Source organism: Neltuma alba, unplaced genomic scaffold, assembly GCF_004799145.2.
Source record: "Neltuma alba isolate B1F8T4 unplaced genomic scaffold, ASM479914v2 tig00011758_pilon, whole genome shotgun sequence".
NCBI classification, from domain to species: domain Eukaryota; kingdom Viridiplantae; phylum Streptophyta; class Magnoliopsida; order Fabales; family Fabaceae; genus Neltuma; species Neltuma alba.
Window position 1 is genome coordinate 1 of NW_021636386.1, and position 26,115 is coordinate 26,115.

General features: G+C 32.5%; 2 protein-coding genes and 1 pseudogene across 2 annotated transcripts; 1 reads left to right on the forward strand and 2 right to left on the reverse strand.

The window, feature by feature from the left end:
* Window positions 1-75: 75 nt before the first annotated feature.
* LOC114717640 (probable methyltransferase At1g27930) lies at window positions 76-974 on the forward strand (annotated as a pseudogene).
* A 1,263-nt stretch (window positions 975-2,237) lies between these two features.
* LOC114717638 (uncharacterized) lies at window positions 2,238-13,621 on the reverse strand. Its single transcript, XM_028902847.1, has 8 exons — window positions 12,904-13,621; window positions 8,895-9,206; window positions 8,453-8,504; window positions 8,059-8,347; window positions 7,414-7,492; window positions 3,350-3,514; window positions 2,714-2,773; window positions 2,238-2,249 (listed from the first exon to the last, which is right to left on the reverse strand). Exons 1-8 carry the CDS (start codon window positions 13,246-13,248, stop codon window positions 2,238-2,240), a joined length of 1,314 nt encoding a protein of 437 aa, XP_028758680.1. The 5' UTR covers window positions 13,249-13,621.
* Window positions 13,622-14,789: 1,168 nt separating this feature from the next.
* Window positions 14,790-24,374, reverse strand: LOC114717639 (beta-fructofuranosidase, soluble isoenzyme I-like). Its single transcript, XM_028902848.1, is given in 8 exon segments — window positions 14,790-15,137; window positions 15,303-15,322; window positions 15,325-15,389; window positions 16,519-16,742; window positions 17,150-17,311; window positions 17,856-18,712; window positions 21,954-21,962; window positions 23,928-24,374. Coding segments are annotated over 8 exon segments (1,893 nt in total). The 5' UTR covers window positions 24,280-24,374; the 3' UTR covers window positions 14,790-14,933.
* Window positions 24,375-26,115: the final 1,741 nt, after the last annotated feature.

Sequence of the window (26,115 nt, forward strand, 5' to 3'; positions counted from 1 at the left end):
ATCTTCATTCTATTCCTTTTCCTTCCCTCACATTTCACACAAATTAAACCCTGACATTATTATAAACTGTGCACTATGCAGTACATCAGAAAGGACTCCTCCAGAAAGAGATTACCTCCCATTTCCATTCTTATCGGTAAGCCTAGACTAACCACCGTCTTGGTCATCGGCGCCGTCGCCGTCACTTTCCTCATTCTCTACCTGACAAGATCATCGTCCAACGCGTCCTTATTATGCTATGACTCTTCCGACGTGCCCTTCACCGAAGCCGACGCCCTCATTGCGGCGGAGTTTGAGAAAACTCCGAGCCCTCTCGTCGCCATCCTCCACTACGTTACCTCTCCTGTGACTCCCCAGCTATCTCTGGCTGAGGCCCGAGGCCCTTTCGACATCCTCCTCTCCCTTGCTCCCTGCAACTTCCTCATCTTCGGCTCCGGCCATGACTCTCTCATGTGGGACTCATTCAACCCTCATGGCACCACTCTCTTCCTCGAGGAAGACCCCAAGTGGCTCCGGTCTATTCTCCGCCGATTCCCGGTCCTAGACGTCCGAATAATGCGCTACGGGACTCGCCTCTCCGACGCGGACGCTCTCCTCAGCTCCTACAAAGAGGATTGTTGGGGGGCTAATGTTACGGTAAGATTGAAAGGGAACGAAGGGTGCAAGTTGGCTCTGAACAACATGCCGGAGGAGGTGTATAGTAAGGATTGGGACATTATATTGATCGACGGGCCGAGAGGGTATGAGGCGTCGTTGCCGGGGAGGATGGCGGTGATATATTCGGCGGCGGTGATGGCACGTGGGCGGAAGAAGCCGGGGTGACGCACGTGTTTGTTCATGACGTGGATAGGAAGGTGGAGAGAACATACGCCAAGGAGTTTCTGTGTTTGAAATATAAAGTTAGTGAGGTTGGGAGGCTTTGGCATTTCGTCATCCCTCCTGCCATTAACTTCGACGATCATGGCTTTTGCTAATAATGAATTTTAAGTTTTTATACAAATCAATGGAATTACAAACTAATGCATCTAAATTATATCCTCTTTTCAATCCTATTACTCTTTGGAAGGAGTGCTCATCACCCAGATAAGCATTTCAAACTTATAAATCTTGACCTTCTAAATCTGGTTTGAACAATTCAAATTTAAAATTTTTAATTAATTATGTTAAAATAAATTTTTTAAAAAATGATGATTAAAAGATTATTTTTATTTTAGATTCTATACCCATTAAAATAATTATTTTAAACAAATAAAAAAATCAAATCTGACAATCCACATTAGATCTGGACAATCCAAATCTGATGAGTTTGAAGTGATGAACACCCAAACTATTTCAGAGTATCCACTACGAGCAATAGTGACTAATACTCTCGTATCGTAAATTTTCGGAAGTGGCCTTATTGCTGGCCACAAGGCTCTCTCCACATATATCGCTAAGGATTGAACCCCTGACTAGATGTTTAATGAACCCAGCCAAGTGCAGTTAGAGATTGAATTTGGTCATAAATATAATAATTTACTCTATTTTATCCTTCATATTTATTGTTTTTTCAGATCAATTGTAGACACATAATCTTATGTTATATAAGGTTATTTTAGGGGATTAGATTATATATTTGTTATCATTAACTAATTTATCAAACTCCTTAATTTATTTAAATTACTTAAGTAACTCTTATATATTAGAGGAGAGGGAGCAATGAGGACCTACGACATGTTTTATATCATAACGCGTTTTGTCTAAAAGCTTAATTTTTTCCACCTAGCATCTCTTTATAAAAACTTAACTAATTAATCAAACTTGTCTAAATAATGATTTTTATTGAAAGTAATTCTAGTATTTTATAAGAAATAACTAATTTTAACTAATTGCATTAGTTATATGTCAAGTTATTATTAAGTTCTTTATATTTATAATAAAGAGCGAAATGAGTACTATAATTAGACCCCTTGGTGAATTCACTTGTTGAGTAGATTCAAGCAATCTAAATCTAAAAATGGTGATAGGTAAAAATAAATGATAATAAAATGAAAAGACTTATAAAGAATGCAATGAAATACGGGAAATATTAGGTGCTCATTTAGAATGACGATAGATTTTTTAAAAGCAGCTTTTTCATTATGGTTTACAGAATATGATATAAGTATATAAATACTTAATATGCAGTTCCAAACAAGCCAAGAATATAGACTAGAAAGAAAACTATTCAAGAAAGAACCAATCCTAAAATTATTCAATTAATGCCCATACTAATCATGTACATGCACATCAGCTTTAGATTAACATTGTTTAAACGTGAGTTAAATTGGTCAGGGACCAAATCGTGTGCGTGAAATGTTTTTATATAATCCATAAATTTTCTATATATTGTTTTAACATTGTTTTAATTCAGTTTCTCTTTAATTTTTATATAATCTTTTTGCAATTTTGGTGTATTCTCTGTGTAATCATGGTGCAATCCCAACATCTAATTATTGGGTCAATGCATGAGGTTGATCATAGTTTAAATGTAGTAGATAATCTTGAATAGAGGTAAAAAATTTTGACCAGAGGAATAGAGGTAAATTTATTATTCATGAATTAATTTTATTATATATAATCTTGAAGTGAAACACATTATATTATTTGCGAAAAATAAATTGTTAAATTTTTTAATAAAATCACAAAACAAATGCTGCCCCGTTGACGAAAGGTCCAGAATCAGCCAATGGACTTGACAGTGAATTGATTTCAAAGTAACGTCTTGGTGGAGAGACCTGAAGATTGCAGGAAGCTGAGATCATACAAGTGAAAATGTTTAGGTACCTTTAGCTCTAGATCCCATTTGGTATGAAATATTGAAAATAAAAAGTATGAATAGGGATTAAAATTAAAAAAAAATTATTAAAAAAATGTTTAGCAAGAAAAATTGCTCGTTATATCAAAATGGACAAACCCATATAAGTGGAATTAAGAAGTACCATAGAAGGAAATGGTATTTCCCAATCCCACTTCCATGGGTTTGTTCAATCCCATGTAATAATAAGTAATTATATCAACTGTGATCTTAATATTGTAGATTTCTAAAAAGAAGTGATACAGACAAGTGAAAATGTAACTGTCATCTCTTCTCTTCCTTACATCGTGCATTGACTAATTAAATACAGAGGATTTAAATCCAATTGGTGTAATGCTATAATGCTATAATCCATCCCTAACAGCATTGTGATATTTACAGAGTAAACATTCACATACTGACTAGAAAAATAAAAAAAAGTGAACACTATGCATGTATAGAGAATGGCATTCTACGCCCTACTATTTACTGTGTAGGCAGATAGGATCAAGTATATCAAAAGTCGCAAAGTACCATTCTCTCCTCAAATGCGAGCCGCTGGTGGAGTTGCCTTTGGTGAGCAGAAAATTCCATGAAAATATCCCTAAGGTCACTGGCCATCTTGAACTCTCGAGTTCCAACACGAACAATCTTTAAATCAGTTCTCTTTCCATCACATTCTTTTTGCAATGTCTTGTTCTGAAGAATGCAATTCTCAATCAGAAATTTTGACTACACAATGAAGGGAAGATTGCCACGATAAACCTTCAAACAATTTACCAACAATAATTACGTGTAAAACCCACTCCAAATCCCATATTTAGAGCCCACGATCCTTTGCAAGTTATTGAACGATTCAGTTCTGAATCAAACATTTTGATTACACCTTGCAGGAAAGAGACAATTGATAATTCTTAACTTCCGTATAATCAACTTTCAAAACACAACTTTAGATGATGAGAACATATGTCTAGATGACTTCTATTGCGTTGGGCTCAAATTTGTCATTTTCAAACTTGTTCATTTGCAGGAGACAAAGTACTAAGTGTATTCAGATCAAAGATTGCGACAATAAACTTTCAAAACAATTTACCAACAATAATTACATGTAATTGTATGAAGTGGACTATCTTTAGCCTAATAAGAGAACAAAGCCCCCAGCTCATCGCCTTTGGATGCTATTTATACTACGGGTTTGTTATAACAAGAAAACAAGAGGATTCTCACAGCATGAATGCAGAGAGGCAAAGTGGAACTTCTCACAAAATAAAACATCCAAGTACATTCCTATCAATCAAAACTAAAATGTTTTAAATGACAATATATTACTTTCTTAGCCTTCAAATATTCCAAACAGTCATAAAAAGATTAGAATGAATTAAGTAACAACTAAGCGGACCGTGTTAATTGTGACTGTTCACACATTGTGAACAGTATGATTTGCCATAGATTTTTTGAACATATAAATAATACATATAACAGTTTTTGCGGCCTAAAAATACTCCTATCCATCCAAAGAACAAAACACCCAAAAATAAAAAAGAACCACAAAAATAAGAGAGAGAGAGAGAGACACGAAACAGAGAGCAAACAACTCAATCCAAAAACATACATATGACAGCAACAAAGGACGAGAAACAGAACTCAAAACGGAAGAAACCAGCAAAACACGATTTACATATCCTCAGCCTATACATCCCTTACAGCAGCTACCAAGATAGGCTTCACACTATCACAGGACCTCAGAAAAGGGATGGTGGTAACTGATAAAGACACACAACTGCTAAGCAATCTGCAACTTTGTTACCTTGGTAGGAACAAGGAAAAATGAATAATTGAACTAAAATGCCTAAATTGAAAACACTTCTCCTCCCTTCTCCAGTCTTCTCAGTCCTAACTCCAAAACAACAGGATAAATCATGCTTTCCCAGCAAGCTTATATATTATGTTGAGGTTTGGCCCAAGATTAATTTCCACCTTGTGGCTTAAGCTTAAGCATCCTGTGAACGATCAAGATTTTGATGACAACAAAACTTTGAAAATTGTGCTCGACAGATCAGATCATTTGAAGTGGTTGAAAAATACATCAACAGGTGAAGATTGGATTCATAAATCTTTATCATCTTTACTAGTAATAGTAGTTGTTATAGTTTAAGCTCGGAGTTGTTCTCACTATGCTTTTTGTCAAGTTTCATGCTGAAGGATTTGACAAAACTTTGTTTTATTGTTGAAGTATTTGATTTCGACTTTCTAAGATATCAGAAGTTCATAACAGAAATCTATGAGTTAATATTCGAATATTACTATTCTATTTGAACTGAGAATGATTTCTCAAAAATCAACTCAGTCACCTGTATACTTCATCGTCTACACAAGTTCAATATTTAGAGCAATATCTTTGTATTAACCATGCTTAGTCATTTACCTTAACACAGTCAAATATTCTGATGAAGAATTTGTTGAAGCTATTCAAGGTCATTCACCTAGCCATTTCTTACAAAGCTAAATGACTTTTCGGATGGCTTCATCAGTCGCCTACTTGTCCATAATCTACTATTGAATCGAGCTTAATAAACTGTGATATAGCTGTTAGAGTTACAACTTTAACCTTGAATTTATTCTATGTTAACTCGAGCCAAGTAGCATTCAACCTCAAGTTGCTATTGCTTATCGGTCACTGGTTGTTGCTTGACCTGAGGTTAACCTTTATCAACTCGAGCCATAAACCCATTTTTGAGAATAGCCTTGCTCAAGTCAAGTCAAGTTTGTTCTAACCTGAAGTTACTCTCTTCTAGTGTAACTCAAATCTTATCCAACCTGAGGTCAACCCAAGCCAAGCACCGCGCCCTAGAAATTCTTCATAGACAACTGGAGTCAGTTAATTCTAATTGGAAGTTGCTTATAAGAAAACTTGAGCCATCCAATATTCTTGACTTAATCTTATCGCTATCACTCTCAAATATCTAAAACACTTACCGTCGATGACATTACTTGACTGTATCATTTAAAAACATCAAGATTTTGTGCCTTAGTTCATAGCCAACTAGAGTGAGATTTATATCAACCGAGTCAGAATGCTCTGTATCTCATAACAACATCTTGGATTTTTCAAATGTTATCTAACTTTAATAAAAGCTATTCCAAGCCTTCCCTAAATGTGTCTAAGTGTCATATAACATATGAGAACATATTAAAACACATTTTACCGACATTAAAGCAATGGATTTATTATGAAAACAGACAGATGCATTTAATAATTCTCAACAATCACACGCTTTAGCTCCAATGGAAAGATTGTTGAGTCTAATGGCTATTCAACCAGCTTCAACTATAAATAAAAGAGCATTTAAGACAGAATAACAACCTTGAAAAATTAAACGTGCTGAAACTCTGTTTCATTAATGTCACATTCAAAGCTCCAACACCTATACTCCCTATGCTTCAGCGTTCATCATTACTCATTCTTGAAAGTAAGAGTTCAGTCATTGCAATCATTTATTACAGGTTGCAAGAAGGTTACATTACAAACTTGAGGGATCTGATGTGAGTGCAAAGGCTTCACAAGTACCCATTAACTCAAATACCATGTTAAACTTGAAAGATATAATATATTGAAATCTCAAGAGGTTCTTGGGGATTAGACATAGATAAAATATATTGAAATCTCTTTACTATTTAAGTCTTTGATTTCAAGTTTCATTCACATTTTTATAATAACCCAATCCACCCCGTCCTGAGTGTAGTGCTAACACTTTGAATGATGCTCTCAGGAAGATTTAGTATTTGCCTACTCAATGATTAGTTGTCTACTACTTTACTGCAATTATTTCCAAAATATACAGTAGGCGTCTATCCCGAGACAAGATTATCAGGAAAAGATTACTCCATTGAAAGGGAGTGAGGATTATTTGGCCTAGAAAAGAGGTCAAGTGAACGTATTGTGGCTTTACAAGTACCCAAATCGAACTTGTGGAATTAGTGGAAAATCTCAAGTGAGGAGCTTGGGGTTTGGATGTAGGCTCAAGTTGAGAATTTGAACCAAATGAACCTAGTGTTTGATCTCCTCATCTCGCACTATCTTACTTTGCAAGTATATACACATTTTATACTTTGTTTCATAGACCTTATATTGTGCTATCACTTCTTTATCATCTGTACAGAAATTTTAAGTACCCAATTCACCCCTTCTCTTGGGTAAACTAGCCACCTAACACATCCGAGCGTTTCAAACTCTTTCATAGCTTGTTTAGTTGTCTCACAAACAACTTGTGTGGCATCCTAAATCTAATTGAACCAAATTATATGAATGAATAATCTACAATAGCCAGTGCTCCTCATGAAACTATTCCGGGCAAGAATGCTCTTTAGCCCTTCGAATAATGGATTAAAACACCACAAAAATTTGCATACATGTGAAACAAATCATTTATTTATTAGCCATAATTATTTCCACCAAATTTTAAATCAGTAGCACGAGGTGGTTAAGCAATAACATAGACAAATCACAAAGGCGTTGAATGACACTTTAAACCATAAGAACAAATCGTAAGGCGTTCTAAAAGAATTTTCTATTGGCTAGATGCGAGATACGATGTTACCTTAGATGCAGGCATTAATGTTCCAATTGATGCTTTGATGTTTTTAAGCCCCACCACCTCTTCAGTCATCACCCATGGCCTGAAAAAGATAAAGGTACATTTCTCGCCACTTCACAAATAAATGGCCTAATTTTAAAAATTCACGTTTTATAATCAGTTCGTAACGATTACATTATTGACCACACAGACAACCACTTTGCAGAACAACTAAATCAACTAGAATACTATAAACCAAAATGATAATATTTAATTACGAAGATAACATGTTTATCAAATATATATTGGGCTAACGAAAATCAATATCATAAACACAAAAGAATCTAAAATCAATTAAAGCCACTATTTTCAACACAAAATGATAATACTTTTAGCTCTTACATTGAAATGCATGACAAATAACTAGTTCGTAAACCTGCAAGAATTTTTAACTCTCAAATACAAAGTTAGCTCATGTCATACCAATTTGACTGTCCAACATTTGAAATATCTCTTAAATGTAAACTAACATTTAAGAAAAAAAGCAGATTGCATATAGCGCCAGTCCACTAGATGAAGCAATTATAAAGGAGAGCTTTGCATGGTAAATCTGCCTATTTTTGTAATCTATTGTACACCAAAAAAGGGAACTGTCAATTCCAAACACACCTTCCTGTTGAAGACATCACTATCTGAGTGGGGTCGTTCAAAAAGTTGTGAAGCTTTTCAAAATCTCCTTTACTATCAAAGACAAAGGCCCCTCTAGTAAACAACTCCGACGATAAACTCGGAAAAATGTACACTCTGGGTGATACAGAGATGTGTCTGTATAAGAATTCTTCAATTGTTGGTGGAGATAAAGTTTTATCCAGATTCCCAACTAATATCATAAATAAGTTTTTCTTCCCACCAAGATCTCTATCTTCCAGTCTTTTGCTAAGAAGCTTGGCAATCCTATCTGCTTTAATTCAAAAAAAATAAAATAAACAACACAAAAAAGAAAATGCATCACATTTAAGTTAAATGAATAAGAAAAATGGTGGTGAATATGACATATACGAACTTTCACATGAAGATGGATTTTTACTGATTGACCGCCTGGTACAGCGAGCATCCTACACAGCCAAATAAGATATTACACACTAAAAAATAACCACAAAATAGAACATGCAACATGAATACATTTTGTCAGAATGTAAGCGACTCCCTTCAATCTTAAAATAGTAACAAGATAACTAATTAATAGAGATTAAAGAAACTAGTTGTTAATTAAAAATGTGTGTTGATTTTCCTAAAATACCCTCTTTAATCATTTGTATTGAAACCACCCCTTAAACCCCCCTTTAAATGTGAATTCAATAGGGACAGTTTGTGAAAAACATTATAACCTTAGAAGACAAATTGAGGTCATACAATAGAGTAAACCTCATAACTAATTCTTATATTAGGACTGAAAGAAGTAATAGTTAGCGCTTTCAACAAACATAAAGAGGCATATGACTTGCCATGTATAGGCGCTCAAGAAAACTACTTTTCTGTTTAATATTTTGGCTTCCATTGCAGGGCTGTACCACTTCCAATCCACTAGCTCCCTTGGAAAATGAAATAGAATTAGCAGTAACTTTAGTTCTTTCCCTTGCAATCTTCAGAAATGAAGCCACTACGGGATCCAGCCCTGAAGTTGGCTGAATTTTGCAAACATCTGCTACAGTGGCATTACTGTAAATTCCAGCTACAGGTCCATGTAACCAGAGAAGTGTATAGGTGCATAAGCACTCTTCCTCTCCTCCGTTGAAAGAATGTTCCTTCTCTTGCACCTACCAGATCAAGCAAATAAGAAGGGAGCATGTAAGACATTCCTGGAAATACCTTCCCACCCCAATAAGTCAGATTTGCATTCTAATAGAATTTAGACTTCAGCAGTACTAATGTCATTTTAAGAGTAAAATCAAATATTGCTCAGCTCAAGAAGAGTTGGAGAAGAAAAATATTAAATAGGTTGAGAAATTAGTCATTAGATGTAGGCCATTCAATAGCTTGAATGCACAGAACAGCAGCCACCAACAACAGAGTATATGTTAAAGAATAAATTAACCCCACCCCATTTCCCACTGAAGAGAGATGAAAATATAGCTTAGGCCAAATCTAGGTACTTTAGGCGTTGCAGAAGCAGATGCTTAAAAATGCATTCATGCTCGCATGAATCTTATTTTGACACAAACTCAACCAATTCTCATATTGCAGTGTAGCCTTTCACCCAACTCATTTATATTATGAGGAACAGGAAATGAAGAGGATAATAAAACTTGGTAAGGTGAATAATGGTTTATATTATCTTGACGAGTAAAATGAATGAAGTAAGCTCCAAAGTTTGTGACCCTCTTCTCTTCATTCAAAGTCATTTGAGTCCACACGTGATAAGAATTGTCTTCACTTTCATCTTGGTCATCTGCCGTTTCATGATACTACCTCAAATCCTTAGTATAAGAACTAGTTGGAGATTTAATTTGGTCCTAAATATAAGACTCCAGTCCACTTTGTCTTTAATCCTTATCTATTTTGCCCCCAAGTAATGTAATTGAACATGTTAAAGAGTTTTCATCAACAAGTAGTTCCAATGCACATGATTAATAAAAGTATTTTATGAAAGAAAATATTTATTTATTACAAATAACTAACTTACTAATTTTCTTTATATCTGTAAATTAGTTATCTAGCTCTTATCTTAAGGACCAAAAGTAGTATTAAACTAATGTTCTTTATATAAAGGATTAGCCATTGACATTTTTCTTTCTGAAGTATTATGGCTTGCTCCTACTCAAGATTCTAAAGTTTGTCTCCGTAACACAAATCAATTTAGAGCTAACCTCCTCTCTTGACTTCCTAATCAAGATTACGTCATTAGTAAAGAGCATGCACTTGGGATTTCATTTCCTCTTGAATGAGCTTAGTTAGAGCATCTAAAATCATGTTGAACAGATAAGAACACAAGGATAACTCGTTATGTAAACCAATACCCATAAGGAAGCCCTCTGTCTCACCTAAGCATGCTTGCATTAGTTGCTGCTCACTCATAGATTTCCTTTACAGCCCTAATATAAGAAACATGAACACCTTTTCTTTTAGAGCTTTCCAAAGCATCTCTTTTAATACCCAATCATAAGGTTGTTCCAAGCCTTTTTATCATTTCATGGGCTTAAAAATGATCTACTCAATTCTTTTTTAGCAAAAATGTAGGCCTTTAATATAACAACAACAAAGCTTTATCACACTAGGTGGTATCAGCTACATGAATCAAACAGTACTATAATATTCTATCAATAACCAGATCTTTAAATAGATTATTAACTAAAAGATCTCACTCAATAACTTCATTTAATGCTTTCTTTGGTTTTTCCTTACTTTTTTTAAGAAGATTCCATACTACTTGATCAACCATCCTTGCTAATGCATCTAATTGCCTTCTTTAAACGTGTTCAAACCACCTCAAATGATTTTCTAACATTTTCTCTTCAATAGGTGCCACTCAAACTCTTCCGCATAAATATCCATTACGAATTTTATCTTTTCTTGTATAACTATGATTCACCTCAGCATTCTCATCTTGGTGACCCCTACTTTATAAAAGCCTAGCATTCACTACTATATAACATTACTAGTTTTATATAGTACAATAAAACTCTTCTTTTACCTTATCAGGTACTTTTCAATTACAAATAACTCCAATAGTTTTTCTCCATCTAAACCCCCCAACTTGGATTCTATTATTTCCATCTCTATCAACTTCACTATTTTTTTTTCTCTAATTAATCCCAAATATCTAAACTTTGCTACTTGTGGGATGATTTGATCTCCAAATTGAACCTCTAGATCATTTCAAGCTTGTCTCTTATCAAAATTGCAATGCACATATTTTGTCTTACTCAAGCGAAAACCCTTTGATTCCGAAGTTCTTCTCCACAACTCAAGCAGAGAATTAATCTCAGCTTTTGACTCAGCCAAAAAAAATATATTATCGGCAAAAAACATGAATTTAGGGATTTCTTCTACCGTTGTTTCACATCTAGGCATTGTAACACTAGTTATCGCCCAGGAATGCTAGGCACCCGTAAACTTTCTAGGTGCAAATTTGTCTCGAAAGTTTAAAATCGTAGTAATATTGCCCCTACCAATTAAAAACTACCACTGAACATTAAAAATGTTAACTATTAACCTTAGTTTTTTAATGGTAAGAAGAAATATTGCTACAATTTTAAACTTTTGGTACAAAGTTGCACCCAAACAACTTCAGCATAACTAACGCTCCTGAGTAAAAACTTTCATGACAAATTTGCACCTTAACCCAAAAATATTTTCTCAACAACACTACTCATTGTAATTTTGTCTTTAAAGTTTTTTTTTTTTTTTTACTAACACTCAAGCACCTTAAAGTAATTTTTGGCACAATTTTTTCAAAATATTTTATTGATAACCCTCAACACCCGAAAACATCATGACCACGATTACGCCAAAAAATACTCATTGCTAGTGAGAAAATGCATTTTTAAAAAATTAATCAAAAATTATTTTAGGTATTGAGTGTTACTAAGAAAATACTCTAAGAGCAAAATTATACCAAATTAAGGTGTTCAATGTTACTGAAAAAATATTTTGAGGATAAAACTACATCTTAACCCTTAAAACAAAAATATTTGGAACAAAAAAAGGTTAAACATATGCATATGATTAAGAGAACAAAATGCGATATGTTCAATTTCAGTCTTAGTGGACGTTGTTTCTTTAGGTTAAAATGCAAATTTATTCATAAAGTATTCCCTCATAAACATTTAAGACCATAAAGCGTTCTTGAGTCTATCTGCACACATGATCCTCCTCAAATAAAGTAAAAATGTCATGCCCATCAAATGTAGCTAGCATCCAAAACCTTATAATACATAGATATCAAGTAGGTCCCATCCTACTAACGTAACGGACATTAGGCATAAAAAATGGACGTCATTTTTACTCCAGCAATATTTGGGAAGCTGTAAAAGTGCTTTTTAAAATATTTTTTCACAAATCGAGATAAATTCCTCCACGTATTTATTTGTATACTGTAAAATCGCTTTTAAAACTATGTTTGTTTCCATCCAAACAGCCCCTCCATCTAAGAACGTTTATCTGTACTGTTGCACCAAAGAACCCTTTCAAATGTCCATAAGAAAATACTACCAATTTGCATCTTAATCTTTCTTCTTTATATCATTATATTTGAGTTAACGTTTACGGAGCAAAAATGTCATGTCTCTTATTTTTATGATAAACCACGCTAAACTAAAGCAGGCGAATTTTATATGTTATGTTACGCTCAAAACTTATGTGAGACGCACGTGAGAAAATATTAAATTAATAGATTCGCACCTCAATTCTGAGTTAAATTCTCTAAATATAATTTTTATAATAAAATAACCACAACCACCGTCAAAATAACACTAAAAGAAATGATACTGTAGCGCTAATGGGAGGAGTACTCACCGCAACAACAGTAGCGTCGTAGAAGCGAACATCTTCAGAGTTATACTGATAGCAGGCACAGACGGTCGTTCCTGGTATGATGCTGCGGCACTCATCGTCTTGGAGCTGCAACGAAACCGGTCTGAACCGCTTCTCGAACTCTTCCACCTCCTTCAAGCTATTGAAGCATTGAGCTTCAAACACCTTATCGTGACTGTCGCCGAAATTCAGGAACTTCAGTCTCAGAACTTCTTCTTGCTCCAGCACAACCCTCACGGAGTACCACGCTTCATCGTCATGGCTCCTGAACTCGACATTGAACTTTGATGCATCATCGGCCGCGACTTCGTTCTCCGATCGTGACATTTTGGTTTGGAACCAAGAAAAGCTTGCAGTTGAAGCTAAGAATCGCAGAAAATTTCAAATGCAGAAGAAGAATTTGAAGATTCTAGAAGTATTTCACCCCGTTTTTGTCGCAAAGCGGCTTCAGAAAACGCTGCGTCTGGAAGATACTGAAATTCCTAATAATTCCGCTCACCATCACTGGCACTGCAAAAGGAATCGGGAAAACTGGAAATGACTATATTGGCCTGAACTGCGAGCTTTTCTTGGGTCCAAACCAAAAACAAAGCCGAACCAATTAGGCATGGAACGAGGGACGGAAGAAAGAGAGACTGACCTAGCGTCTCATTTGCAGGAGAGCTCGTGTTTCTTTTGGCAGCCATTTTGGGTCTCCAAGCTCGCAGAGAAAACATTTAGAATGAAAAAACAACATCTACATAACTATATATGAAAATTGTATAGCGTGTGAATTATGGGGGATTAATTAATGACGCATTTTAAAAGACGAAATTTCACACTATTCAACGAATCTTTGACTTATTAGAATCATCCACGAATCAATCAATCAATGAATAAAGCAAGTCTTATTTAAACCTTTTTTTTTGGGGGACCTGGTTTCTTATCTAAACTTTTGAACCTGACTCATAGTATTATGTGATTCATGTATCTAAAGTTATGTGATTCATATAGAGTTTGAATGAATTGCGCTTGGGCTTCACGTTATCAATTAATGGATTCAAGTTTATAATTATAGTAGTCAAGGTTTACATTAACACCAAACACTATCATCAAGTTATTTTTCAGAGAGATTATAAGTTCAAATCTTATATAACAAGTATAATAAATGTGTGAGTCATGTTTCTAAAAAAAAATATCTTCAATAATACTATCCGTTCCTTATTATAAGAGACATTGATGCTTATGACATGTTCCCATATATAAGAGACACTTAAAAGTTGTCTCATTTTTTGTATTGATTTCCTATTTTTTCCTATTTATTTGTCTCCAATCATACTCTCTCTCCCTCTCATTCTCTTTCTTTTAATAATTTAATTGTCTCTCATACTCTCTCTCCTTATAATGGGGCATTGTTAGGAAAAACATTATACTTTTTACATATTAATGTTCTCAACTAATTTTAATTTTTTTTTATCAACATAATTTGATTTTGTCTCTTATAATAAGAAATAGAGGAAGTAGTAAATATTATTATAGTTGTATCAAGTTCAGCACCAAAGAAAAAGCTTGTATCTTGATGTTTGATTATGGCCCAAGTATGCATTGGGTTTTATTGTGATCACATACTGTGCCTTTCATTTTAAAAAAAAAAAAGTTGCATTGGGCTTCTATTGATTTCTAATTTTTTGGAAGGAGTTTCACCAATTTAAAAGCATGAGATTCTTTTGTCCGTTGGTAAGTTGACAGTGGCTATCAAACCTAGTAGAAGAGATTAATCTTCACAATATTGCGAATTAAAGTTTGAATTCTCATTTAAAGAGGTGCCTACATTTAGTGGGAGAATACTTGTTCTTGGCCTAAAAAATATATAATTGACAATCATCTGAAAAGGGATTAATTAGTTAAAATTAATTTATTGTACTAAAGATTTAGCTTTCCACCACAAGATTATGACCATTTATTTTATATTTCCCATGGAAATAATAAATATTACCATAATAAGATGCACATAATATTAGTACTAGAGCCTTTCATTGACTCTGATCAAAAGGAAAAGGGCGTATGAAAGCAGAGTTCAATTCCCAAATCTTGAGGGTGGCCTTCATGTTAATGGCTGTTGCATTGTTGAATAGAAACAACCTTGCTGCTCCATATATTGCTTCTGTTGGATAAACCCTAGATGTGATCACTCTTCTCCCCCCTTGAGCAAAGCTCTCAATGATTGAATGGTCAACCTGATCGCATTCAAAGTTTGAAGACATTAATTCTCATTAACTTCAACATTATGTGAAATCTATAAACTATAAGGGCTAAGTGTGTGTGTGTGTCTCAACAACTAAATTCAAAAGACATTTCCAGTATATATACATAAGAGCAATTAGTGTTTGATTTTCACTTACCAATACCCTCATCGACATCTCTCATCATTGAGCACTGGAACTTCAGTTCCATAAACCGTCTTTGTGACATCAGGAGCTTTAGATGACCTGCATAATCCAACAATTTATATTCAAGCTATTGGTTTTGTGTACATACCTAAATACTGATTTAGGTTTCTAAATGAATTCAAAATTCATGCAATTCCAACAAAATCATTTTAGACTAAGATACCATAGTTGTTAATGCAATCATGTGTATTATTGTTGAATGCATGAAACTTAATATGAATTCTCCATAGCATTTGTATATAGAGAACTTAGTGAAAAGCAATGAGATTCCTAGTCTCATACCTGTTTTGTTCTTACTACAACTAAACAGTGTATAATATTATAGAGTCATATATGTATATTATACTTAGTATGGTTAGCACTGTATTTCCACTTTTGGTCTAAGCCCAACCGACAGCTTTGGAGAGGGAAGGGAAGTTACTTTAACAAAGTTATAATGACAAAATGATAGCATGTGGCAAAAGTGAAGAGAATTTTGGGGAAAACAACAACATAAACCCAAAAAATTTGCGAGTTACCTACTTGCCATTGCAAATAAATGGAGAAAAAAACGACTTTTTGGGTCTATAAAAGGAAACAGACACCTACAAGACACTAAGGAATATAGACACAGCCTCTCAAATAACATTAGAAAATTCTCTCCAAGAATCCTTTTAATTTCCTATGCACCAGTATAAATCCACACAAATCCGATGAAGACCCACATGATCCAACACCCCAGCACATCTGTGGCATAGGCATAGATCAGCATCATGTCAATTTCTAGCATTTAGTATATGCATAGCGCTTCTTCTGTGTTCCACCTTATTTCTGTGTAATTTCTTTCTTAACATGACTACTTGTGGATCATCTGCTTTGTGTGTGAATTCTCTTCTCTCACACAAAATTTGAAAAGATATATAATATCTATTTTGATCTAGTACTTGTTTCGTTCTCCCATATGAGAGAATATGACATGCACATTATCCTCAATATACATCCAAACCAAACTTGAGGGCAAAACGCTTTATGTATTGTATAATACTAAAGTTGTATCAGTAATTAATGCATTCTCAATATGGGTGCACCATAAAACTAATATACCAAGCTTCTAACATCATCTTAATCGAATTATTTCTTTTCAAAGAAAGAGGAAAATCAGAACCAAAAAATGAAAGTTTGTACATACCTAGTTTCATCAGCACAAAAAAAAGTAGTTGAATTTTGATGGCTTGTATTAGAGAGACGGAAATAAATGGGTGTCAACTCAGAAAGTGTATCATCAGCTATAGTCAAGAGGCCAAATGGTCCCAAAGCACTTCTATCAGTAGCTCCACCACCACAGCCCTCAATGTCTTCATCAATCTCTTGGGAACCCGACGGTTCAATCTCAAATTCAACAAATATGTCCAGCTGGATCAAGTTTCCAACAAATCCAAACAGTTCATTAGTAGACTCTTCAATTGTACCAATTCAACAAACACCTTGAGGGCCAAGCAATATGTGACTAAAATGGTGGTTCTTATTAGGCATCTTTACAGGAAAGATCTTAATTCATGGTTTTTATGTGTTTGTCAATGAACTTTTGAATGAAAACATGAAATGTGTTTGCTAATTTCAAATTCTAATAGTCAGTCAACAGACTTTGAGGCAATTCAACAAACATCTTGTGGCCAAAGCAAGATGTAACTAAAATCCTTCTTTTTAGTATAAGGTATTCTTAGAGGAAACACCTTGGGTTCGTAACTTGTATGTGTTCCCTAAAAAATTTTGAATGAAAACACAAAACATGAATGTTTTTCAAAACTTGATGTTATTACCTGTGTTGCGGAGTCTATGTTCAAGGGCAAAACTGAGCCAGGCTTGAGGACGATGCCTTCAAATTCAAACCTTCTTAGCCTTAAACTCTCTATCTCCTCTACTGGCCACTGAAGAATATTAGTTCCAGTTTTCTTGTCAAATGTAACTGATCTAGGAATAGTCTGCCACAAACAATGGATAATTCACACATAAGTATTGTTCATTTAGGAAAAAGATTGTTTGAGTTTCAATTTGTGTAGGTGAGAAAAGTATGGCTCCTTCATGAGACTACATTTGATACTTTGATCTCCATCATGTGAACTTCAAATATTTTTGGAGTGATAGAGAAAGAAAGATCTTGCAAGTAAAAATAGTGATATAAACAATAAGGGTTAAGGTGTAAAATATTTTTGAAGTAAAATATTTAGTGATTTAATTTTACTTAATGAGCAAATTTTGATTTTGTCATTAACTCTTCAAAAGTTTCAGTAAATAAATGTATGTCAAGCATTATAAAATTTTTTTCTAATATTTATTATGGTGTTGGATGCATTTAAAAAAATATTTTAAGATGCTGAATAAATATAAAACATTTGAAGTACTAGATGCACATAAAAAAAATTTCAAAATATTTGATGCATCACAAAATACTTTGAGGTGTTATATGCGACCGACAAAATATTTCAAGTAACCCAAAACAAAATGTGAAATCAATAAAAATCATACCTGAACAGATGCCCATCCCTTTTTCAAGTCATCATTTTTGGTATCTGTTTCATTAATCCAACCCCAAAGCAAACGTCTCTCCTTGACCGGGTCATAAAATGACTTTGATGCATAGTATCTTCCATAGTCCACTCTTAACCCAATGCCCACATCCTCTTTCGGGTTATCGGGTATCCATGTATCATTCTCAATGAAGTAAGTCCCAAGTGCATAATGATCCACTTTAGCATGATCAATGCTAGCCTTTAACACATGCTTAATTCCTGGGCCATATGCTGACGTGGTCAAGCCTTTAGACCCATTTAGTGAAACCGGGTAGAAGTCCACGCACTCCCACATACCCGTACCAGGAACCGAATGCAAGTGGTGAACATTTTTCTTGAAGTGGATGAAATCTCTTGTCCTATAAACAAATGAAAAGCCTGTCTCTTTTAATTTTGACCCGATGGTTACTCGCCATTGCCCATCTGGCCCGATCCATGCGGTGGATGGGTCACGAAAATTTCTCGGGCCGATGTTGGTTGGAGGCACCAAAACTGGGTTATGGGCATATTTGACCCAATGGAGGAGAAGGGGATCGGATAGGTTGGCAGGGTAAGCGAGATTTTGTACCTGTACCTTTTCAGCGTTGTCACCGGTGTAGAGGATTATGATTTTGCCATCTGGCAACAATGTGGCTGATCCAGTCCATACACCATTGATATCAAATGGCCTATCGGGAACCATGGCAATGGGAAGGTAGAGCCAATGAATCAGGTCCCTTGATACAGTATGACCCCATGTGATGTTGCCCCAAACTGCCGAATCAGGGTTGTACTGATAGAATAGGTGGTACCACCCCATGTGATACAATGGACCTGCCACCGCATGAAACAATCCCCACGTAACATTAATTTTTATCTTGTTTTATTGTGCTCGTGTTTTTTCCACGGCTCCTAAACTTAAAAAACTAAATACCTACTATCTTTAACTCTAAATATATATTAGTTGAAGATTTAATTTAGTCCTAAATACAATAATCAATTTAATTTGTTTTTAATATTTATCCATTTTGTTTCTAATAGCCTCTATAGTAATTAACGTGTGTTAAGAAGTTTGATAAATAAAAAAAGTATTTCAATAACATAAATATTATTTTAGAAAATATAACATCAATTATTACAAATAGCTAACTTATTCATAAATTAGTTATCTTACTTTTATATTAAAGACTGAAAATAGTATTTATAAGGATTAAGAAAATTGTTTAGGTTAATTTCTTTTAAAGAAATATATGATGGGTTTCTTAAAATACCTATTTAATCATTTGCATTAGCAAGTATTCTTTCAAGAAGATCTCTCTCAATAACTGCAATTAATAAAGATAATTTGAAAAACAAATTATAAAGTTAGGATAGAATATAAAGTGAATTGCTAATGGGGTGGTTTGGAAAAGTGATTTTAGAGAATAGATTCTGGAGAAAATAGATCTGTGAAGATAGATTTTGAAAAAGTGATTCTGAGAATGAGAGTGTTGGATAGTGTTATCAGAAGCACTTTTTATATATACAAATTACTAAAAAAAAGACATAAGTTAATATGATAATACAGAAAAAATAGATTTTATGATATATTTTAATTTGAAGGAATAAAATTGTTAATAATATGTTTTTTACCAACATAATTAATAATACATAGATAATATAATTAATAAATAATTAATGTGTATATATATTTATAAAATATAAGATTAAATATATTTATAAAAAATATGTTTTAAAAAAATAACAAGATACATATCATATAGGCCCTCACACTCTCCCTTCTTTCTCCAAAAGCAAAAAAATTTTGCTTTTTCCAAAAAATGGTTTTGGGTCAAAACCATGGTTTGACCCAAAACCATGGTTTTGGTTTTGGAGGGGGTGTTTGGGTAGATTATTCCCCAAACCATGGTTTGGGGTGTCACCCAAACACACCCTAAATCTAAGATAAAAAAACAAATCCCTTGATTAGATTTTATATTTAGAATTAGATTAGAAGTGTTAAAAAATTTGCATCTAGTCATAGACTTGTGCTTGTGCTTGTCCTAATAAAGATTGGCCTAAAATTATTTGCATGACCATAAAAAGTTTGAAAACTTACATGACGACGACCCTATCTAACAGTCAACTATGTAAGCGAATTGGTAGATAGAACCTAAACTTCGTTGTTTACTTGTTTTGGAGTTTTCCATAGTACTTTTCACAATTCAAATTTGACTTCACACCTTCATTATAAAAATCCAAACTCAAAATAAAGAAATTGCATAATGCGTCGTGTTAGAGTTTCCATTGAAAACTTAAAATTAAAAAAAAAAAAAGCTTTTAAAGAAGTTAGTAATTAATTAGATAAAAAATAATATTTAATTACCAGCCAATGTAAACTAACCAAATTTCATTTATTTTGTCAAAGAAATGCACATGTGCCTATTTGTTTGAGAATTATGTTGATGGGAAAATAAAATGAGTAAAGCTATTCAAGTATTCAATCAGAAAATTATGTTATGCATAGGAAATTGAAATTAAAACTAAGTGAAACGTAGACGTTTTGTTTTAGAAGGAAAATTTTTTAAATCTTAAAAATTAAAAAATGTCGACATAATTCCATTGCAATTAAAATATAGAATATGCATATCAAATGAAAAAAAAAGAAGCAAAAATACGCTTTTAGTTCTTTAACTTTATGCATGATTTCAGTTTGGTTTCATGACTATAAAAATAATACTTTTAGTCTTTTAATCATAAAAATATTAATAAAAAATAATGATATTGATATCTTAAATATTAATAAAATATTCTTAAATATTAATAAAATATTCTTAAATATTTGCATATTAAGTTTAGTTTTCAAAACAAACATAATTACTACCAAAAAAAATTATTTAAGTCAACAGTTTTAAGGTTGCAAAATTAAGAATATACATTTTGAAGTTAAGAGAACAAACCAAAAACTAAATATAAAATAAAGTAAATTTTCATATTTTGGGGAGAGAATGACAAAAAAAGAAGCTGAAAATTACAAATTCTAAATCAAGTTTGATAACACAACTTTATTTAATATTGACATATCTAAATTTGCAAATGTCAACAAATTTTTCTTGACATTCCTTATTTGGTATTTTCAAAATTCCAGCTTTCTTTTTTTGGGTCAGTGTCCCTATTTTGAGGTTCATCTAATAAAATGTAGAAGAAAAAGTTATCTATCTAGCCACGGAGGGCAATATTTTGAAAGAGATTAGACTCTCTCGTTGGCGAAATATACTTCTCATGCCCAAAATTTTCGATTATCATGGGCTAATAGTGAAAACTTAATCTATAACTTTGGGGATTAAGCTTAATATTTTATTAGATCTTTTTACGATTGCAAAAATACTCAAATTAATTATTTAAAGAAGATTTATTTTAAATAATTATTTAATAAATATTATTCTATATTTAATAGTAAATAAACTATATAACAACTAAAAATATTACTAAAACAGAAAACGCTCAATATTTAAATCAATGACATTGGTATATTATATTACCAACAAAATCTTATGCAAAGTTTTTTGCATATATAAATTTTTCTTTCAAAAAGATATTGCACGATAATGAGGGGGATATGTTAGATGCAAAGTCACATGCATGATAGTGGCTTCAAAAGGAAAAAGGTTCAGACCATCAAATTAATGTGGCCAATAATTTCCTTTTTTTTTTTTAATCTTAATTGGTGTATATATTGGTCAACAACTTGTATATATCTTCAATGATCTAGAACCACATATATTTTTATTTTTTATTTTTATTTACGTAACTGATAATAGATTGGTTTACGTCACATTTTTAGAGACTACTACCTCATCAAAAAAAAAAACCTTAAGAAATTCAGTAATTTATTTTAATTTCCGTTTGGTCATTTAAAATAATTATAATTTTTATGGCTGTTGCAGTAGTGAACATTAACTTGATAGACCACTTACTAGATTTTTCTTTTGGCCAAAAAAATTACTAAGGATTTTCTAATAATATATTAATTAAAATAAATACAGAAAAATATATAGACATTTTTGCCAAAAAAAAAAATTAAAGAGATACGTACCGTCAGGATCTGAAGACGAAGAACCAACCAAAGAGATATGTACGGACACCACACCAAACAGGAACCCATTTTAAAAAAAAAAAAAAAAAAACAGAGAGAGATTGTTAGTTAACATGTTTGTCTTCATCGTCTGTGTATATAAGTATAAAAAACTATGCTATTTATAAATTAAAAATTTATATGTTATTATGCACTGTAAACAATAGTATCATGCATGTGGCATATTATTTACTATATTAGTCCTTATCATCTATACAATACTATAAAGAATTCTTATTTAAATCTCATATGAAGCATAAGATTATAAGATTCATGTTTTATTCAACATTAATATTAATATCAATATATCAATATATATTATTATAAGAATTAACTTGTTCACAAGTCACGACCAATGAGATTCCCATTAAACTCTATACAAAACATGAAGTTTCTTTTTAGTTTAATAAAAGAAAACGTGTCATCATTCATTGTTCATTATAATACAATTTAGATAATTCAAAATCTGATATGAATGATTCATATTAAAATTTTTACTATATAATTTTTCAATCATAAATTTATTTTTAAAAAAGTGTCAATTGTACGATTATCTTTATTTTAAATTGTATATATATTAAAATAAAAAATTAATTGAAGTAAGCACTTCATGCTAATCACAATTATGAGCATGAAATGTGCTCCCAAGTATTTTACGCGCTTGAGTTATAATTCTTATATAGTTTAACATATTTTGTTCTTCAACTAGTAATTTTAATTTTAAAAGGCAAACTTATTTACAATCAATATGCTGAAAAAACAAAAGTTAGATGATAGCTAAATTTGGAAGGTTAAAGCATGGACCCCGAGCCACCAGGCGGATCTCACCTGCCATTCAAATTCTGACAAATCATTTCAAATATGAAAAAAAAAATCAATAAATAACCAAAATTTTGACTCGCCGATGATTGTGCTCAAATTCTCGAGGATGACTGTAAATTAAAAATATGTGGTTTATCTATGATGTAAGCTAATTTTATTTTATTGATTTCTTTCAATAAGATACTTAAGATATTTGATTTTTCTGAATAAAATTATTTCTTCATTTTATAAATAAAAATGAGCATGAAAAGAGTTTTGGTTTCCTTTCAAATTTGTAGGACTCATGTTTATCTGTACTGCTGCTTGTACTTTATATCCTGACATGATCATGATTTATAAATAATGTCTTTTTATAAATTCGATATTATGTTCGTGTATGTATATATAGGGTAAATTAGACAAAACTTCCCTAAATTTTGAGCGAGATGCATGTAATTTCCTTAATATTTTAAAGTCTAGATTTAACATGGCCTCCCTGATATTTTATTTGCTATTATTTCTTTTTGAGAGAAATCGTCACGTTAAATCAATACAAGACACGCAACATCCGTAAGTTATTAATTTTATAAAAACCTCTTGAATTTTAGACCAATTGCATATGCACCTTGACAATTCAAAATGTAAATTTAATATGTTAAAGTTCAGGAAATTTCATGCAATTGACTTGAAATCTAAGGGGTTTTATAAAATTATTAATTTGAATAGGATGTCATGTGTCTTTTTTTTTAATATGACATGGCAATTTCCATAAAAAAGATAACGATCACTTAATGACAAAGAGTTCATGGTTAAAAAAAAAAGAAAAAGAAAAAAGTTACGAGGTCAAATTTAAACTTTAAAATATTAAGAAGTTTATGTGAAATTAACCAAAATTTAGAAGAGTTTCGTATGATTTAGCCAAAAATAAAAGCCACAAATTATACCATGACGTGGAAAATTTTAATGCGGGGAATGAGCTGAAGAGCTTGGCCATATAAGCTATATAGAGTTTGAAAAATAAGTTGCAATAATGTCCTATATTACATATAAATATTACTTATGGTAGTAAGATATGAGATTACAAGATAATATACACATAAAAAATAAAACAAATGGCAGTAAAAATACACATACCGTTCATCCAATTCTTTTGGGGTTGAAAATGATAAGCAGTTCGTTGCCAAGAGAACATAGCATTGGTCCAATTATAAAAAAGCTTATCCGAACCCATCAGTGCCGGACTGGACTTGGCTGATGCTCCTTCCTCCACCCCTCTCGGAATCCGCCACCTCTCTCCAGACGACGTAGTTTCTTCTCTCTGCTCCCTATTGTTTCTCACCAATGCAACCACCGATGCCAGCACAACGAACGAGCACAAGACCGCCACCATGACGCCCCGCCATCGCCGCCGGTAAGTCTCTGCTGTGCGTGGCGGCGCATCCAGCAAGGGATTGCGCACTTGGTGGGCATGCTCGGTGGCCTCCATTGAATCAAGCTTTGTGTACTGGTAGGTGAGTTTCGATGCTCAATGAAGAAGAAGAAGAGAACTTTGTATATAAAGACACACACACACACACACACACAAGAGAGGAAGGTGGGTAATTAATGGTGATATTATCATAAGGTGATAAGTTTAGAATGAAAGGATCTGGAAGAGAAGAGATAGGAGAAGATTGTTTAGTGAATGAGGGAGTTGTAAAGGGGGGGTGTTCAATTGAAGAGGTATGGGAAAGTTAGTTGGCGGTTTCAACAAAATTGGATATGTGAGAGAGAGAGAGAGAGAGAGAGAGCGCCATGTGAACATCATTTAAACGAAAGACAAGGAGATCTCGAGCCATACGCTTTTAAAAAAAAAAAAAAAAAAGCTAACAAGTTATTTACTGGTCATAAATTATGAACAGTACCATTCATTAGTCAAATCTACAATGGGTAATACATAACATATTGACACGCTTGTGCAAGTTTATGCTTAAAATTAATACTAATGTAACTATACTGTGTTATTCTTACATTTGTACAAACCTTCTCTTAATTTATTCACATTGTATAGATTTCTTAATTTTGACACATGAGCAGAAGAAAGACATAAGTTGCTATTGATTTTTTTTTCTAAGTTTTTTATTGAAATTATTTACAAATTTCTTTTGAATTGTAAAAATTAATTTCTAATACATTTTGAATATTTTTGAAACTACTTACAAAGCTTTTTATTTAATTTTAAAACACGCACAGATTTCATAAAATTGGGGAGACATAAATTTTAAAATGAAATGATATTTAATAAAATTTAAAGAATGCCTTATGTTATTTTTTTAAACAGAATCTATGTAACCTTTTTTTTAAAAAAATAATCCCATCTATTTTCAACGAAGTTCAATAGAAGTCCCTATAATTTTTTAAAAAAAAATGCGCTTTATATACGTAAATATATATATAATATATATCACAAAATTTGTAAAATAAATTATGTAAGCGCTGCACATTTCCATGTAAGTCAATGAAAAACAATGGTAAAAGTTAAAACTTCAAGTCATTAAGCTCATAAGTCATGAGGTGAACAAAATAATTATTAGTTTTAACTCAATAATATGTTCAGTTTGTTGGCCCAAAAATAAACAACATAAATAATCACTAATATTTATTTAAAAAAATACATTAAATAATATTAAAATTTATGCAAGTTGATAATCACGTGCTCAAGGTACAGAAAAATGTTATTTGAACAAAATATAAGGAAATGCGCATCTAATTTTATATTTATATATACGTTCTATAGAGAAATTATGGACAAGGGGGACAAATAGGATGACGTGGATGATTACGTGGAACAAAATACATTGTAATTTGAATTTGTTGTCTAATTCTTGCACACAATCTTAATATTGACCGTTGATAGATTAAACGAGGCTCCACGCAATTCATGGGGTTTGAAGAAGTTTTGGATTATTGATCGAATTTATTAATTCCCGGTTATTAGACGGCTTTATAGATAATTAATTATAATTTATTTTTTCTTAATTAATGTGGGCCAATCTGATTCTTTATTAATTAATACAATTCTCCTAGCTACAAAATAATTACTAATTAAATATATACCTTCGGTTAATACAATCTTTGTTCCTCAAATTTGCCTAAAATTTGATTTTAATCCCTTGAATTTTGAATCATATGAGTTTTAATCTCTCAAGACTCAAGAGGTAAAATAGTTTATATTTTTATTAAATTAGATAGACCAATATTTTAGGCAAAAAAAACTTAAATCACCAAAAACAAAATAAAAATAAATTTGATGTACTAAAAATTGTATTGATTCTTATACTTT